Genomic DNA, 18,906 nt, shown 5'->3' with positions numbered 1-18,906 from the left:
AAAAAAGATTTGAGGAACAGCAGTTAAAAGAAGATACCCTAAGAAAATCCAAGATGTACATGACAGGAACCCCTGAAGAAGAAAGCAAAAGCAAGGCAACAGATTAAATACTACACACCAATTCAAGAAAATAAAAATAAAAACTATTTGGAAGGGCACATCATCTGGGAAAATTAACCCAAAACAACCAACACTAAGATATATTCTAATAAACTTGCTGGACCCTAAGAAAAACAGTTTGCACAGCCTGAGACACTTTGGTGGAAAAGCTGTCTTCAACTTTTAATAGTAATGCTTTGGGCCAGAAGAAAATGAATCATGTATTTAAGGTACAGAAAATAGGAAAAGTGTGAGTCACAGATTTCACACCCAAACTAATCAAATTAAATTAACATTGATATAGAAAGGTCACACCCTTGTGTGACAACCCAAGGGTATTATCTCCACAAGTGTTTTCTGAGAAGTCTATTGTGGAAGAAACTTCAGAAAACCAAAATGATGGGGACACTGGTACAAGGACCGGTGGTAAGCTTTAAGTACACAGTGATTAAAGAATCGAGTTAATTATAACACTAAATGAACATCTGTAGCGATTATATGCTGACAACACAGAGCATAACTATTTAGAACACGAAGAGAGAACATACTGGTGGTATGTAATTGGTAATGTGTTTGATACATGGGAGAAAGTCGACTAATCGTGCAATATTCTAGTTTCGTTAGACCTGGAGTCCTTGAGAACCAGCATTCTTATTGTGACAGTTTGGAAGTTGTCAGACTAGGAGGCTCAGGAGTCGACCTGGAGAGATTCCCACTGGTCAAAAATGGGAAAATCTGAGCATTAAGAAAGATAATTGCAATATTTTGAAACACATGAAATACATTTAATTCTGAGCTCAAAATAATAATAGTTGGTCACCTTAGACGGATGACAGAAAACCACATTTTTATTTTGAAAACTCCCCTTTTCCTGTAGAAACTGTACCACTGGGTAACCAAGAAGAGTTGAGGGAAAGTCTGCTTTTATGTGTGTGTGTCGAGGGCTGACTTTCCATAGACTGCAATGAGGAAGCTGCTCTGCTGCGTATGAAATGGTTTAGCACTAGGTTCCCCCCAGATGTGCACTGAGTGACAGGGGAGAGAGTAGTCACCTTTCCAGCCACACCCCATATCATAGGGAAGTTCCTCTGTACAGAAATATCCTAACTATATGGAAGAAGAAATGAAGGAATGCCCTGGCCGGTTTTCTCAGTGGTTAGAGCATCGGTCTGCGGACCAGAGAGACCCAGGTTCGATTCCTGCTAAGGGCACTTACCTCGTTTGCAGTTTGTCTCCAGCCCCGGGTGAGGTCGTGTGGATGGCACCCAGTCCATGTGTCTCTCTCACATTGATGTTTCTCTCTCTCTCTCTTCCTCTCTACCTCACGCTCTATCAGAAGATAAATGCAAAAATGTCCTCGGGTGAGGATAAAAAAAAAAAAAGAGGGTGATAGTGAATGGGGTGAGCGACTGATAAATCTTTGTTCCTCAGGCAGGTGGGGATTATAAAGGTGGTCACCTTAAAATCATGTGTGAGTTATATATTTGTTCTATGCTATCTATAAATGTTTTGTTGTTGTAGATCGTCACTCAAGGATACTTTTCCATTGCCTTCTATTTGTTTTTTCTTTATTGACTTTTAGAGAGAGACGAAGGGAAAGGGAGAGAGAAAGAGATAGAAACTCAATGAGAGAGAACATCGATTGGCTGCCTCCTGCATACCCCCCATTGGGGATTTGGCCCACAACCTGGGCATGTGCCCTGACCAGGAATCAAACTGGAACCTCTGGATACATGGGTTGATACTCAACTACTGAGCCACACCAGTTGGGCTCCACTGACTTTTATTTTTTTAATCCTCACCCAAGGATATTTTTCTATTTATCTTCAGATAGAGTGGAAAGGAGAGAGAAGGGGAGAAAGAGAGAGAGAGAGAGAGAAACATCGATGTGAGAGAGACACATCGACTGGTTGCCTCCCACACGAGCCAGACCAGGGCCAAGGATGAACCGCAACCAAGGTACGTGCCCTTGACTGGAATCAAACCCAAGACTCACTGGTCCGCAGGTGGATGCTCTAACCGCTGAGCCAAACCGGCCAGGGCTCCATTGACTTTTAGATAGAGAGGAGGGAGGGAGGGAGGGAGGGAGGGAGGGAGGGAGGAGGGAGGGAGGGAGAGAGAAAAAAACATCAATGTGACACAGACACATCAACTGGCTGCCTCCCACATGATCCAAACAGGGTCAGGGATCAAACCTGCAACCCAGGTAAGTGCCCTTGACCGGGAATCAAACCCAAGACCCTTCAGACTGAGGGCTGACACTCTATCCGCTAAGCCAAACCAGCCAGGGCTATATATGTTATACTCTACAGAAAAAAGGTTAAAATTTGTTTTTAAGTTTTTATTTTTAAGAAACAAACTATTGATATAATTAAAACTAACTAGATTTCTGTCTTCCTTTTTTCAGTATGGCATTATTGAAATAATATTTCCTTTACCTCTGATTAGAAGACAATAAGGAAGTAAATATATTACACTATTCTTTTATTATCTAATTGATATGAAATGTCACTGGGTTCCATTAAGAATCCCTATGAAAACCTTAATGACTACACTATGACTTCAGGGGGGAGGTTTAAGCTAGTAAATTAAAAGTCTCGAGACATTAGTGAAATATGACTCTGCTGAATGTCAGTCTAAGAGTACCATGGAACAGACAGGTAAACAGAAAATGCCAGGTGATCTAACGAAAACCAACAGCTGATGCTGGTTACTCAGAAGCTGACTATCCAGCTAGTACAACAGAGCTTGATCCAGGGCTTGGGTACACAGGAGGTCACATTAACTGATGTCCCAGTTATGCTGGATTCCACCTTTGCACAGCTAATCCCTCTTTGCTCACTTTCTCATATTCACCCATCCAACATTTTCCCTCTGGCTTTCTTTTGGAATTTCTGTTTCTCACTCATTTGCAAGCAGCAGTGAGGGTTGGTGGGTAAGAAATGTTGGCCTTGCCCTGGCCGGTTTGGCTCAGCGGTTAGAGCGTCGGCCTGCGGTCCGGAGAGACCCGGGTTTGGTTCCCGCTAAGGACACGTACCTTGGTTGCAGTTTGTCCCCGGCCCTGGTTGGGTCGTGTGGGTGGCAACCACTCAATGTGTCGCTTTCACGTCAATATTTCTCTCTCTCTCTCTCCCTCCCACTCTATCTGAACAAAATATCAAAAAAAAATGTCCTCGGGTGAGAATAAAAAAAAAAAAAGAAATGTTGGCCTGGCTGAAATGAGTTCAGGCAGAATCAATGTTCTATTCCACAAGCACTATTTCTGTTTAGTTTATTTATTTTTTAATCCTCACCCAAGGACATTTTTTGATATTTTGTTCAGACAGAGTGGGAGGGAGAGAGAGGAAGAGAGAGAGAGAGAAACATCGACGTGAAAGGGACACATCGAGTGGCTGCCACCCGCACAACCCAACCAGGGCCGGGGACAAACTGCAACCGAGGTATGTGCCCTTAGCGGGAACTGAACCTGGGTGTCTCCGGACCGCAGGCCGACGCTCTAACCGCTGAGCCAAACCAGCCAGGGCTATTTCTGCTTAGTTTAATGTACACAGGATTTGAGAAGCTACACAAAAAGTCATGTGACTTAGAAATAAAAGTCTCACTGGCTCATAAAAAGGAGCCAGTCCTGGTCACTTTGGTTCAGCGGTTAGAGCGTCAGCCCACACACCGAAGGATCCCAGGTTCGGTTCCCACTTAGGGCATGTACAGTACCTCGGTTGCAGTTTGTCCCTGGCCCCGGTTGGGGTTGTGTGGGTGGCGACTACTCGATGTGTCTCTCTTACATCGATGGTTCTCTCCCTATCTGAAAATAAATGCAAAAAAAAAAAAAAAAGCCCTCTACACTTAAGACATTTTCAGGCTTACAGTCTATTTTTTATTATAACTAAAACACATTAATTTTTTTCTTTATTGATTTTAGAGATAGAGAGAGAGAAACATCAATGAGAGAACATCGATTAGCCATCTCCTGCATGCCCCCTACCGGGATCGGGCCCACAACTTGAGCATGTACACTGACCAGGAATCAAATCAGCAACCTCTAGGTGCAGGGTTGACGCTCAACCACTGGGCCACACCAGCCAGGCAACACTCCTTCAAAACACTCCATTCTGTGATTCACATATATTTTGCTAGGAAATTGTTCCTGGGAATGACAGCACGAGCAGAGTCAGGAAGTACTCACTCATGTTCAAGGCAGCCATCCCTCCTTGGGGGGCTGCTGGGTAGACATTTGGAGCATTTGTGGTCATAAAATCTGCAATCTGCTGCAATGCCAGCAGGCCGGTGGGGTTCTTCCCCTTCTTAAATTGTTCCTGTATCATTGATTCCAACTCTTCGCAGAAAGCCTGAAAAAGGTAAATTCAAACAGTGAGACATCACTTCCTTGGTGTTCCTGGAGAAGGCAAGGGTAACTTTCACGTAGACTGAGTTTCTGTTTTGCTTTCCTCCAACCCTAGGAAGGTTAATGGACACTCCCATACACAGCTACTTAAAGTACAAATTGGAACATTCTTTCTAGAAAGTAACTTAACAATATAAAAGCTTAAAAATCTGAGCAAGCTTCCTAGTCCTAGGAATCCTTTCTAAAAAAATAACCAAAGATGTGCTCCAGATTTATCAGCAGGATGCTCATCCCAGCAGTACTGACAAAAGACAAAACAACCCTGGCCGGTTTGGCTCAGCGGTCAGAGCGTGCAGTCCAGAGAGACCCGGGTTCGGCTCCCACTAAGAACACATACTCACAAAAAAAATGTTCATTGTAATTCTGTGACAGAATTACTAGTAATTTTCATGTTCTAGTTGGGGCTTCTCAATATTTTCCTCATCATACACTTTTATTTCTTTTTTATCCTCACCTGAGGACATTTTTTTCATTTTTTGTTCAGAGGGAGGGAGAGGAAGAGAGAGAAACATCAACATGAAAGGGGCACATCGAGTGGCTGCCACCCGCATGACCCAACCAGGGCAGGGGACCAACTGCAACCGAAATACATGCTCTTAGCGAGAACCGAACCCGGGTCTCTCTGGACCGCAGGCCGATGCTCTAACCGCTAAGCCAAACCGGCCAGGGCTCATCATACACTTTTAAAAATGACTTTAAAATTGAAAAGGAACCCCTAAAACATTCATCCTTTATAAAATAATTCTAAATTAGGCAGTAAGGTTGAGTTGATGATGATTTTAACATGAAGTCACTACTAAATCAATACACATAATTTATAGTTTTCCCAAGCTATATTAAAATAATTTTCCACATATCCAATAAAAAAATAAATCTTGTGGCCCTGGCCAGTTTGGCTCCGCGGTTAGAGCATCGGCCTGCGATCCAGAGAGACCTGGGTTCGGTTCCCGCTAGGGGCATGTACCTCGGTTGCGGTTTGTCCCCGGCCCTGGTTGGTTGTGTGGGTGGCAGCCACTCGCTGTGTCCCTTTCACGTCAATGATTCTCTCTCTCTCTCTTCCTCTCTCTCCCTCCCACTCTATGTGAACAAAAAATGAGAAAATATCCTTGGGTGAGGATTAAAAAAATAAATAAAAAGGCCCTGGCCAGTTCGGCTCAGCGGTTGGAGTGTTGGCCCGCGGACCAGAGAGTCCCGGGTTCGGTTCCCGCTAGGGGCACGTACAAAAACAAACAAAACAAAACAAACAAACCAAAAAATATCTGTGTACTTTCCTGTAAGTAATATGTGAATAGTAATAACAACCAAACAAACCAACCAGGAGTTAGAGGCCAGTTCCTTGAACAGCACATAAGCGATAATAAGCATTAATAAAAAACTCTATGACTATCTGACAATGACATCCCTAAATATTAAGGAATGAAGTAAAAAAGATCAGCAGAATGGGGTACACAGGGCAGCTGCATCTACATGAGGAAACCTAGAGACTGCGCTCCTTCACCTAAACATGCAAACAGAAGACACTTTGTTGGGTGTGACTGTCATTCAAATGCTGATCAATCATGATCAATCAGTAAATCAAGCACTGCTGAGCCTACCATGTGCCCAGCACCAAAGTACGTATTGTGCAAAAAACAGTAATCTTTAAAAGGTATCAATGAATAGGGACTCTCTGAGAAGCAGAAGAATAAAAACGAGAAAGAAACATCTGCTATCCTTTACGACACTGAAGATTTTTCCCTATTGTGTCTGATAAGTTTAACTAAGCTGAACTCTTTCGACAGCGATACATGTATACAAGGCCCTGACTTCCTGTGCTAAGACAGCCTGACTATGACACACAGAACAGAGTGCCAGAGCTCAAGCACTGGAGAAGTCAGAAGATACTTCAAATAGAAGCTGCTCTTACGGGGCTCTGCAGTATCATGGACACCCTCTTTTTTTGCTCCATCATGTTGAAGTCCTGGCGAAGATCTGGTGCCATGTTCCTCTCTCGAAGGTATTCAGGATTGTTTTCATCCACCCTGTCGAAGTACCTCTCTTTGTGAGGGGCTGTGGTCGGGGGTGGTGAGGTCACCACTGCGGCTTGAGTATCACCATTCATTGCACAATTTTTCTAGGTTCCTACAGAATCACAATGAAAGAAAGTATTGTTTTTTAATCAATGTGCAACAGGATTTCATAGTGAGCACGTCAGCCTGATAAATAAATCTTCAGCATCTGGGTGCTCTCGTTGCCTGACCAGTCCCGAGCCTTAACGTGTGAGGCTTCTTTGTGGCCTCGGGGCACACAGCTGATCAGCCATCTCCCACCAGCCAATGGCATTTCTTGTCCTTACCATGGTTCTTCAGCAGACAACAGGAGAACAACCTAACAAAGCTAGCATGTCCTCTGACAACCAGAAGAACTAGACAGTAAAAATTTGACAAGATAGTTTCAAGTCAGAACATTGTCACACATCATTCATTTCTGGATAAATTTGACTTACAGTATTTTCCCAAGAAAGCATCAGCAGTGATTTTGCAAAGGCTTGCTGCTCACAATCTATCCATACAAATAAGAAATGACCCCCTCTTCGCCTGGCTGGTGTGGCTCAGTGGATTGAGCGTCTTGCCCTGGACTGAGAAATCCTGGTTGGATTCCTGGTCAGGGCATAGGCCTGGGTTTTGGGCTTAAATCCCAATGGGGGGCGTGTAGGAGGCAGCCAATTAATGTTTCTCTCTCACATCGATGTTTCTCTCCCCTCCTCTCTAAAAAAAAAATCAATAAAAACACACTTAAAGATTTTTTTAAAACGTTTTTTTCTTGCCCTGGCCGGTTTGGCTCAGCGGTTAGTGTCGGCCTGTGGTCTGGAAAGACCCAGATTCGGTTCCCGCTAAGGGCACGTACCTCGGTTGCAGTTTGTCCCCGGCCCTGGTTGGGTTGTGTGGGTGGCAGCCACTCGATGTGTCCCTTTCACATTAATGTTTCTCTCTCTCCCACTCTATCTGTTTGTTTGTTTTTTAATCCTCACCTGAGGACATTTTTCCATTTTTTGTTCAGATAGAGCGGGAGGGAGAGCAAGGAAGGGAGAGAGAGAGAAACATCGATGTGAAAGGAACACATCGAGTGGCTGCCACCCGCACGACCAACCAGGGCCGGGGACCAACTGCAACCGAGGTACGTGCCCTTAGCGGGAACCGAACCCGGGTCTCTCTGTACCGCAGGCCGACGCTCCAACCGCTGAGCCAAAACGGCCAGGGTCTCCCACTCTATCTGAACAAAATATCAAAAAATGTCCTCGGGTGAGGATTAAAAAAAACAAACAAACTTTTTTTCTTTATTGATTTTAGAGAGAGGAAGGGAGAAGGAAAGAGATAGAAACATCAATGAGAGAGAACATCGAATGGCCGCCTACTGCATGCGCCCCCCCAGGGATCAGGCCCATAACCTAGGCATATGCCCTGACCAGGAATTGAACTGGCAACCTCCTGATGCATGGGTCGATGCTCAACCACTGAGCCACACCAGCCTAGCTAAAAACATATTAAAAAAAAAAAAAAAGAGCCCTGGCCGGTTTGGCTCAGCGGTTGGAGCGTCGGCCTGCGGTCCTGAGAGGCCCGGGTTCGGTTCCCGCTAAGGGCACGTACCTCGGTTGCAGTTTGTCCCCGGCCCTGGTTGGTTGTGCGGGTGGCAGCCACTCGATGTGTTCCTTTCACATCGATGTTTCTCTCTCTCTCTGTTCCTCTCTCTCCCTCCCGCTCTACCTGAACAAAAAATGGAAAAATGTCCTCGGGTGAGGATAAAAAGAAATGACCCTCTTCAACACCACCTTTTTGGCTCAACAGTAGGTACCATAATGTCAACATGACCTACCTTATGAATAACCTAAAAAATGCCCAAAGGGCACAAATCTAAAAGTCTGCTAATATGGCCACTTACTTTACATTCTTTTTAATCCCAGTCTTTTATTTCAAATGATGTTCAAACACTAAATTATGTTCATCTTTACTAAATCTCTAAACAGCACCTTTACTAATCATCACATGAGTGGTTCAATTACTATTGTTTCTATACAGCACTGAATGATAGTTTTAACAATATACATGCAGTATTTACTGAGCATCTATTATGTCCAGTCACTGTGCTGGCCACAAAAATTAATCAGACATGGCCCTCACTTTGGGGAAGCTGGACTCGCTGAGACAGGCAGAGGTGTTGACTGGAGTAGGAAGCAGAGTTGGGATGCCAAGAAAGCCCATCTGGCTGCAAAGACTGTCTTCTTACCTCCAAGCCACATTATGAGTGATGATGACTGTGAGTGGCATCAGAAGTGGGGGAGTATCCCCAAAGTATGGGAAAGGATGAAATCAGGGACACAGGTACAAAGACTGGCCTTGATCAGGAGGCCCAGAGAATCCAGGGTTGGCACTGTTAGCTTTTTTTTTTTTTTAAATCCTGATTAATGTTTATTGATGAGAGAGAGAGAGAGAAACATCGACGTGAGAGAGAAACATTGGTGAGTTTTCTCCCATACACACCCTGACCTAGAATTGAACCCGCAACCTTTTTGGTGTACAGGATGATGCTCCAACAAACTGAGCCACCCAGCCAGGGCTGGCACTGTCAACCTTTTTAATGTGCACATACAGGGTTTGGCAAAAATAGGTTTACAGTTGTGAGTCCGCAAAACAGAGTTTATTCTTGTATTATTATTTATTACTGTATTATTTTCCATACAAACAACTGTAAACTTACTTTTGCCCTTCCCTGTGAGTCATCTGAGAATCTTGTTAAGATACAAATTCAGATTCAGTAGGACTGGGTGGGGCCTGAGATTCTGCATGTCTCACCAGCTCCCATGTGATACCAATGCCACTGAACTAGGAACACAAGGCTGTGAAGAATAGTTCATACAAAAAATATTTTGTGGTACCGAGAACCAAAGAATCAGTTAAGAAAACTTTTTTTAAAGAAAAAAATCAATTTGGATATTGCCCTTCTGAAACCTAAAGATAAATAGAGTTAACAGCACACATAAAATGGCAGTATGCTGAGGACTGAAAGACAAAGCATGAAACAACAGGGGACTAAAAGTCAGCACAGAATAAATGAACCAACAACCTAAACATAGTCTTTAAACTACTGTTCTCTTATTGTTTCCTTTAGAATTTTAGTTTAATCTGTTTACTTTAACCTAGTGTGCTCTAAAAGTATGACCCAAAGAACAAAACAATAATGGTTGTCTAACACTTCAGTAAATTTAAGTGAAGCCTAACATTCTGAGCCAATGATAAAATGTTCTATTTCACCAAAAAAAGACAAAAAAGTATATACAGTATACAAATAATGATTTCTCTATTACTAAATGAGTTCCAATTTTAAGCCATTTTGTCAGTAAACAGGGACAAGGGAACATTTAAGAGGCAACTACAGCTGCTTCCTGGTTCCCAGAGCTGACTGGAAGAAAAGAAGCTTTGTAAAACCAACATGTTAAAGATAAGGCAGAGACAGCTCCCTTTTTGTTACAAATTGCCATGTGAATGGGAAAAGATAAAGACTACACACCAGACATATGTGTGTTCTATTCCTTCAATAAGGAAGTCTATAAACTTAAATCAAAGTCAAAGTATACATATTCTGAGCTCAATAATTAAAGATAAACATGCCCTGGCTGGGTGGCTCCAGCGGTTGGAGTATTGTCCCGTACATCAAAAGGCTGTGGGTTCGATTCCCAGTCAGGGTACATACCTAGGTTGTGAGTTCAGTCCCCAGCCTGGGCTGGGTGCATACGGGAGGCAACCAATCGATGTTTCTCTCTCATACTGATGTTTCTCTTTCTCGTTCTCTCTTTCTCTCTCTCTCTCTCTCATCAATTTATTTATTTATTTATTTTATCCTTACCCGAGGACATTTTTCCATTTTTTGTTCAGGTAGAGTGGGAGGGAGAGAGAGGAACAGAGAGAGAGAGAAACATCGATGTGAAAGGAACACATCGAGTGGCTGCCACCCGCACAACCGACCAGGGCCGGGGACAAACTGCAACCGAGGCATGCGCAACTTAGCGGGAACCGAACCCAGGTCTCTCAGCACCGCAGGCCGACGCTCTAACCGCTGAACCAAACCGGCCAGGGCTCTCTCATCAATTTAAAAAATACACAACATATCCTTGGGTGAGGATTAAAAAAAAAAAGAGGGCCCTGGATGGTTTGGCTCAGCGGTTAGAGCATCGTTAGAGCATTGGCCCTCAGAATGATGGATCATAGGTTTGATTACCCAACAAGGCTTGTTCCCCAACAAGTTGCAGGATTGCTCCCCAGTCGGGGTTGTGCAGGAGGTAACCAATGGATGTGTCTCTCCCACATTGATGCCCCCCCCCCCAATTCCATTGTCTAAAACTCAATGGAAAAATATCCTCGGATGAGGATTAACCACAACAACAACAACAAAAGAGTGTGTTAAGACAATAAATTTTTCCTAGGAAGATCTCTACTAAAACGGTATTACTTAATCCAATTTTAATGGAAAAATACAAATGTAAAAACAATTCTCTACATATGGGGCCAGGCAAGTACTTGAAATATTGGGAGGACTACTTTATAAAGTACATGGCTGTCTAAACACTATGCAGTATACCTGAAAATAATACAGAATAATATTAAATGTAAACTGTAGCCCTAGCCGATTTTGCTCAGTGGTTAGAGCATTGGCCCATGAACCATAGAGTCGTGAGTTCGATTCCAGTCAAGGGCACATACCACAGTTGCAGTTCGGTTCCCAGCATTGGTCGGGGTCATCTGGGAAGCAACCAATCGATGTGTCTCTCTCACATCGATGTTTCTCTCTCTCTCTCTTCCTTTCCCTCCCACTCTGAAGATAAATCTCCTATAACCTTATCAGTATTATAATTATAATCACACCACACAGACAAAACAGTATCATGGCAAATAAGCTGTATTAAAGTGGAATAAACTGACCCAAGAAGCACAGATTAATATTTCTCTATCTCAATATCTATGAATTGCTATAAATTTACCTGTGTAAAATTTTTTAAGATTTCACAAATCTTAACATGTTAATACCTAAATCAATGAAATCTCTGGGAACAATACTTTCAAACATACACACCCAATGAACCCAAAGTCTGGATGAACCACAGTAAACAAACCTGGCCTACCCATATGACATCTCACATTTAGCTACCTGTCTCCACCTGATCACACCACTCTCATCTAGAGAAGGACCACCCACCTACTGGATATGAAACAGCCTCCTAACAGTTTCTTCACCTCCAGTCTCCGAACAACGCCCACACCAATCCGTTCTCCACAGGCAGTTCAAAATCATGTAACTCACTCCCTGCTTAATACCTGACAGCTAATAAAAAGATTTTAGTTAGATCTCAATTCAAACAAACTGTAAAATAAAAATCTAAAATTACACCTGGGCCCTGGCTGGTGTGGTTCAGTTGGTTGGAACGTCATCCCATGCACCAAAAGGTTATGGGTTCAATTCTGGTTGGGGTGTATGCCTAGGCTGCAGGTTCAGCCCACAGTTGGGGTGTGTGCAGGAGGCAGCCAATCGATGTTTCTTTCTATCTCTCCCTCCCCTCCTCTCTCTCTCTAAAATCAGTGAGCATGCCCTCCAGTGAGGGTTTTTAAAAAATGGCTCAGTGGTTGAGCGTCGACTCATGCACCAAGAGTTCACTGGTTCGATTCCTGGTTGGTCAGGGCACATGCCCAGATTGTGGGCTCAATCCCCAGTGGGGGGCATGCAGGAGGCAGCTAATAGATGTTCTCTCTCATGGATGTTTCTCTCTCTCCCTCTCCCTTCCTCTCTCTCTAAAAATAAAGAAAAAAAAATTAAAAATAAATAAATAAATAGCCCCGGCCAGTTTGGCTCAGCAGTTAGCACATCAGCTCGCAGACCAGAGAGTCCCAGGTTGGGTTCCCACTAAGGGCATGTACCTTGGTTGCAGTTTGTGCCTGGCCCTGGTTGGGGTCATGTGGGTGGCAGCCACTCGATGTTTCTCTTTCAGATCGATATTTCTCTCTCTCTTCTTCCCTCTCCCCTCCCCTCCCCCAACTCTAACTGAAGATAAATGCAAAATGTCCTTGGGTGAGGATAAAAAATAAATAACAATAAATAAATGTGTCACATGGGACAATTAGAAATTTAAACACTAATTAGACTAGGATGGTATCAAGAAATGACTATTAAAATTTTTAGGTGTGGCCATGGCCGGTGTGGCTCAGCAGTTAGAGCGTCAGCCTGCAGACCAGAGTCTTGGGTTCGATTCCAGTCAAGAGCATGTGCCTCTGTTATGGCTCAGTCCTCGCCCCTGGTCGGGGTCGTGTAGGAGGCAACCAGTCGATGTGTCTCTCTCACGTTGATGTTTTTCTCTCCCTCTCTCTCCCCCTTCTCCCTCCTTCCCACTCTATCTGAAGATAAATGAAAAAATATCCTGGGGTGAGGATTTAAAAAAAAATTTTTAAGGTATGATATCATTACAGTCATATTAGATACAGAAATATTTCTGGATGAAATGACAAGACACTGTATGGTGTGGAGGCCGAGTAAGGGTGCACAAGAGAAACAAGACTGGCTGTAGGCACTGACGCTGGATGAAGGATAAAGCAGGGTGCACTATATACCACTGTATTTTGTATGTATCTGAAATGCTCTTAGAACGAAGTACTTCCAGACCTTACGCACACTAGTCTCTGTCTGTCTTCAGGCAAACACATTTCAGCGTGTTCTTTTGGACAGATATTACTAATACTGGGATGAAAAACTATTTTAAGATTAATATCCCCTCTTTTCTAATGTCCCAGAAGACACCACTCTGCCACGTTTGTCATTTATTGACCTGGAAACAACAAAGGGTACCGAGGAATATTCTTTCTTAGCTCTGAGAGAATCCATCCATCCTCACTAATGTGTAACTAAACCTCAAATCAGACATCAGACAATTTTTTTGCTTCTCTAAGATATCTAATGGGCTTATTCTAAAGCTTTTGGGCAAATTCCACTATTTCTTAGCATTTCCCTTCTGGCACAGACATTTTGCTAACAGCTAACTATTCCCACCATTCACATAATTCATTTTTGAATCTCTAAAGGCAGAACACTCAAACCACAGGCTGAAACAAGAAGGCCTCTGCTAGAAAACCCAGAGGATCTTGTCAGTTGTTAAATGCTCTTAAAATATATCTCAGAAAGAATGATTACTGCTAGGAGATAATGAATTATTGCTCTGTGGAAAATGAACCAGGAAGCATTACATATGCTTAACAAAAGTGGTGGCCTCTGCTGGTGTCCTAGGCCACCTGACACCCAACTCCAGACAGCCCGTGGCATTGTCAATAGAAGAACAGGAAAGGAGGCCTCTGCAGTATCTTCCTCCATGTCTAGTAACTCCAGGTGCTCACTACATCTACATAGAGCTACTTTCCACACTATATGCAAGGCACCAGAGATAAGGCCCTGGCTGGATTGGCTCAGTGGTTAGAGCATCCACCTGCGGTCCAGAGGGACCCGAGTTAAGTTCCCGCTAAGGGCACGTACCTGGGTTGTAGTTTGTCCCCAGCCCTGGTTGGTCGTGCGGGTGGCAGCCACTCAATGTGTCCCTTTCACGTTGATGTTTCTCTCTCTCTCTCTCTCTCTCTCTCTCTCTCTCTCTCTCCCTCCCTCCCTCCCACTCTATTTGAACAAAAATGGAAAAATGTCCTAGGGTGAAGATAAAAAAAGTTACAAAACTGCCAGAAGACACTACACAAACAAATGTATGCAAAGACTCTTGGAGCCGGGACAGAAACTACTCACACACCAGCAGGGAGCACGCACCCAATGGTAGAAACGGAAAGAGCAGACAGAGGGTGTTATGGGATGAACTGTGTCCCCAAAAAGTGAAGCCCGAAAGCCCAATACCACAGAATGTGACCTTATTTGGCAATAGGGTCTTTGTAGATTAATTAGTTAAGGCATTACAAATAGGAAATTCGGACAGAGACAGCCAATCACCAGCAGCCGGGGGAAAGACCTAGAACAGACTCTCCCTCAGCTTCAGAAGGAACCGACCCTGCGACATCTTGATCTTGCACTGCTAAAGTGTTTCCAGAGCTGACAGACCAGTTTGCTATTTATGCAGTCCCAGGACACTAACATAGCAAAAGCTCCACAGGAGAGGTGCTTTTATTTATGTTTGTTTGTTTTTAAACACATTTTTATTTATTTTAGAGAGAGAGAGAGAGGGCGAGGGAGCGGGAGGGAGAGAGAAATATCAATGTTGCCTCCAATACACACCCTGACCAGGAATTGGACCCACAACCTGGGTATTTGCCCTGAACCAGCGACCTTTCGGTGCCCAGGACCACGCTCAACCAACTGAACCAGACTGGCCAGGGCAATAAATGCTTTTAGAGCTAAGCAGGTCCTTCCAGGTGGCTTGAGGCAGGTGGCAGTCACCTGGTGAATGAACACCTACTGAACTTTACAGTCAGCAACACAAAAGAAGCAGCGTAGTGAGTGAGCAGTCCACGTCCCTTTTCACATATGGGGTCTGGCACCACCAGCTCAAGGAGCCATTTTTAAACTTATTTATTTTTAGAGCGGATTACTGATTTTAAAGACAGAGAGGAAGGCAGAGAGAGAGAGAAACATTGCTTTTTTTTGGTTCCACTTATTTATGTATTCATTAGTTGATTCTTGTATGTGCCACGACTGGATCAAACCCACAATCATGGTGTGTCAGGACGATGCTCTAACCAACTGAGCTCCTAGCCAGGGCTCAAGGAGCCATTTTAATGACCTGACTGAACTAGTCTATCTTCCAAACCTTTCAGCCTCACTCATTCTCAAGATCCAACTCAAACAGTTCCTGTTTGCAAAGCTTTCCCAAGGCCCTGAGCTTGGTACTTGGCATAAAACATAGTGAATAGACATTTATATACCTTTAGAAGTGATCACCCATAAGTCTAGTACCCACCTGGCATTATACACAGTTATTGCAATATTACTGACTATATCCCCTAGGTTGTACTTTACATCCAGTGACTGTTTTGTACTTCTCAATCCCTTCACTTTTTCCGACCCTGCCCCCCACCCCTCCACCCTGGCAACTGTCAGTACCCTGCCCCCACCCCTCCACCCTGGCAAGTGTCAGTACTCTGTATCTATGAGTTTTTGTTTTGTTTATTCATTTATTTTGTTTTTTAGATTCCACATATGAGGGAAATCATATGGTATTTGTCTTTCTCTGAAAGGTGACAAGACTTTACTTATTTTTTTTTGGTGGTACATGCCCCTAGAGGGAACCGAACCCGGGACTCTCTGGTCCACAGGCCGACACTCAACCACTGAGCCAAACTGGCCAGGGCAAGGGTGACAAGACTTTACACAAGCTTGGAGGAGCTGATACTTAGGGCTAAGCTCTGGTAAAGGGCTGGGAACAGCACTGCAGAGACAGTCTACACCCTGTCTGGCGCCTCGAGTGGAAAAGCAGAAGAGACTCAGATGCCCAAGCCAGAAATTCATGACAAACTCTCAGAAACCTACAATTCTGGAAGGGGTGCTGTGCCATTCAATGAAAGGGGATCCTCTTTTCCACAGGCAAGAGGGAGGAATCCAACGTTGAAGCCCCCTCCCAAATAAAAGGGAACCCACCACCACAAGTCAGAACCCTCACTTCACATATTCTGAGCCAGCTCCCTACTTCTCCTGCAGGATAAACACTCCTCAATGTTTAGGGTTCTTCCACAAAGCCTCAGGCTGATGGAGCATGCCCTGCTGGGACCAGAGCTCAGAGAAAGCCTTTAATTCCTCTGATCCGCTTAATTCTATTCCTGACTCTCCAAATGTTCTCTTAAGATGAAACTGCACAAAAGTCCCTCTAAAATAATCAGTTTACTATGTGGTAAATACTGATTAGAAACTCATTTTTAAGTGTATGAACTCATTTTTTTCCTGCAGATAAGAAAACTGAGGCTCAAAGCACTTCAGTAGCCAGAAGGGGGGCTGCTAGGGTCTAAACTCAAGCTGCCCGAACTCCAGAGCGCCTGCCTTTCATTCCACTACATTACACCTCTGCCATCACACCTCCCCAGCAAGCTCAATTTAGAAAAGAGAGCAAGCCCTGGCCGGCCAGCTTGATTGATTGGTTAGAGCGTCATCCTGATACGCCACAGTTGCAGGTTCGATCCCCAGTCAGTGCACATACAAGAATAAACAGATGAATGCATAAATAAGTGGAACAACAAATTGATGTTTCTCTTTCTCTTCCTTCCTCTATCTCTAAAAATCAACCAATAATTTTTTTAATTTTAAAGGAAAGAAAAGAGAGCAAAAGTAAAAAGTAAAGTTGAATCATAGCTGTGCTTCCAGAACTGTCACCCACACTCAAGATTTTATTTTGTTTTTTTACTCCTCACCTAAGGATACTTTTCTATTTAACTTCAGATAGAGTGGGAGGGACAGGGAGAGAAAGGGCGAGAGAAACATCCACGTGAGAGGTACACATTGACTGGCTGCCTCCCGTACAACCCCAACCAGGGTCAGGGATAAACCGAAACCGAGGTACATGCCCTTGACCAGAATCGAATCTGCGACTCATTGGTCCACGAACTAACGCTCTACCACTGAGCCAAACTGGCCAGGGCCCACATGCAAGCTTTTAATTAGGACTTGATTATCTGGTGGGTCCTCTTGCTTCCTCTCTCGTTCATGACGAATGGTTAGTTAAGAGGTTTCCCAGCCTAATCGTTCACGTTTTATTGAGTTTTTACATACAGTTATAAACCTGCTGCTGTATTTCTTTGACCTGTGGCATGTAATCAACCCCTTGGTGTATTATTAGAGATCCCAGTTACTTGCTTAAGGTTGCATGGCCACAAGTGGCGAAAAATGTGAAGTGAAGACTGCGCTCTAAAGCACTTCTCCTGAAACAGTTTTCTTGTGCTGACGAGAGGCCTCTCTAGTCCAAGAGGCAGTAGTGGGCAGTGGACAGGCCACTCAGCTAGGGATCACGGGTTAGTCCTGCTCATTCCACTGGATAACTGCAGCATGTCTGAAGTCCTCATCTATGAAGTAAAAATACCTCCCTAACCTAGTGATCCAAAGAGACAATGTAGCTGGTCAGCACCTTGGGAAAAAGGAGGAAAGGCACAATCCTCATCTCTATGACTCCCAAATTCCACACTGACTTCTTCCCAAACACATGGGAAGGAGAATGCAACTTGAAAATGCAGGGATCCAGAAGAGGGACCAGTGCCTGTATGCTGTAAGGACAGTGCAGAGTGCCATGTTTCCACAGATTAGCTCACTCTGTCCCCCATTCGTAGAACTGACTCTGTTCAAGTTCCGAGGCCTCACAACAAAGGGCCAAGTCAGAACCTGAACCCAAGACCACTCATTCCAAACGCTCATGCAGCTGCACAGGAAACCAGGAGCAGGAAGGCGCTCTTCTGTCTAACTGAGCAAGTGACAATCAGCACCTTCAGATGGCACGTGAGCAAGTACCACTCAGTTTACTCTTAAATAAGTGCTTTCAAGAAGAAATTCCACAAGGAAACAGCAATTCATATTTCAGAAGGAGAATCTGGGAGAAGGCCTCTTATCTAAGGTGTCTCACAACTGAACAGAGAACTGTCACAGCACAGGTGGGGCTCCACTGTGGTTACCACACTGACTTATTCTTCTGAGCCACAGGCCCTGAACCAAGTAGAAATGGCACAAGTGATCTCGCCCCTCACAGTGGTGACCACTTTCTCTACTTCTGCTCCTTCATGATACTATTTACCGCCTTCCGATTACCACACTATATTGATTTAACTGTATTTTTGCTAAAGTAATGAATACTTTCAGAACTTACTTTTACTGAAACAAAACTTTTCCTGAATTCCATTCCATGAGGGTGACTTACAAAGTAAAAATCTGAGTTGGATTTTTATTTCTTGTTCTGGGGTGAAGGGGAAGATAGGGAGGTTTGAAAGGGTTATAAATAAGGATGATTAAAGTACTGACCACAAACACAGGCAGTTTCCTCAAAATTAAATGGTCAGTAACTAAATGTCCTATTTATGAAGTAATTGGTTATCAAGGAATACAAATGATAAAAGGAACGGAAACAACACCATTGCTGAGTGTGCTAAGAAACAAATATTCTGTATACACAAAGACTGAAATGTGAGCTACCTTATTAACTCTGAGACTTCTGAAAACGGCATCAGGTTTTCCTCTATAGAGCTAGGAAGTAGGTACTTAAAATCACAAGAATAACCCTAAGTAAAATTCTGCCAAAAGTAAGTAGAGTCTCTGAAACGTAATTATGCCAGCTAAGGACACAGAAAAGCCTGTGAGCAGTATCAAGTAATTATGAACACACAAATTTTTAAATGGCCTAGTTTTCACAAAAATAAGAATGTAGCTCTGGC

The 18,906-nt window shown here is 43.7% G+C and overlaps 1 protein-coding gene across 7 annotated transcripts in view; it reads right to left on the bottom strand.

The window, feature by feature from the left end:
- Positions 1–18,906, bottom strand: part of ADD1 (adducin 1) — an 88,403-nt gene that overhangs the window by 40,957 nt on the left and 28,540 nt on the right. For 4 of the 7 annotated variants that reach the window (XM_036275049.1, XM_036275019.1, XM_036275041.1 and 1 more), the window contains exons 2-3: positions 6,408–6,622; positions 4,283–4,445 (exon numbers count right to left, since the gene is read on the bottom strand). In XM_036275049.1, the coding sequence (XP_036130942.1) occupies positions 4,283–4,445; positions 6,408–6,602 (358 nt within the window). In that variant the 5' untranslated portion in view covers positions 6,603–6,622. Of the gene's footprint in view, positions 1–4,282; positions 4,446–6,407; positions 6,623–11,728; positions 11,855–18,344; positions 18,432–18,906 lie in introns of all 7 variants that reach the window. The other 3 variants (XM_036275013.1, XM_036275056.1, XM_036275033.1) reach the window with 2 other exon arrangements.

This window comes from Molossus molossus, unplaced genomic scaffold (genome assembly GCF_014108415.1).
Source record: "Molossus molossus isolate mMolMol1 unplaced genomic scaffold, mMolMol1.p scaffold_m16_p_1, whole genome shotgun sequence".
NCBI lineage: Eukaryota > Metazoa > Chordata > Mammalia > Chiroptera > Molossidae > Molossus > Molossus molossus.
This window is presented reverse-complemented; position numbering and strand designations above follow the sequence as displayed.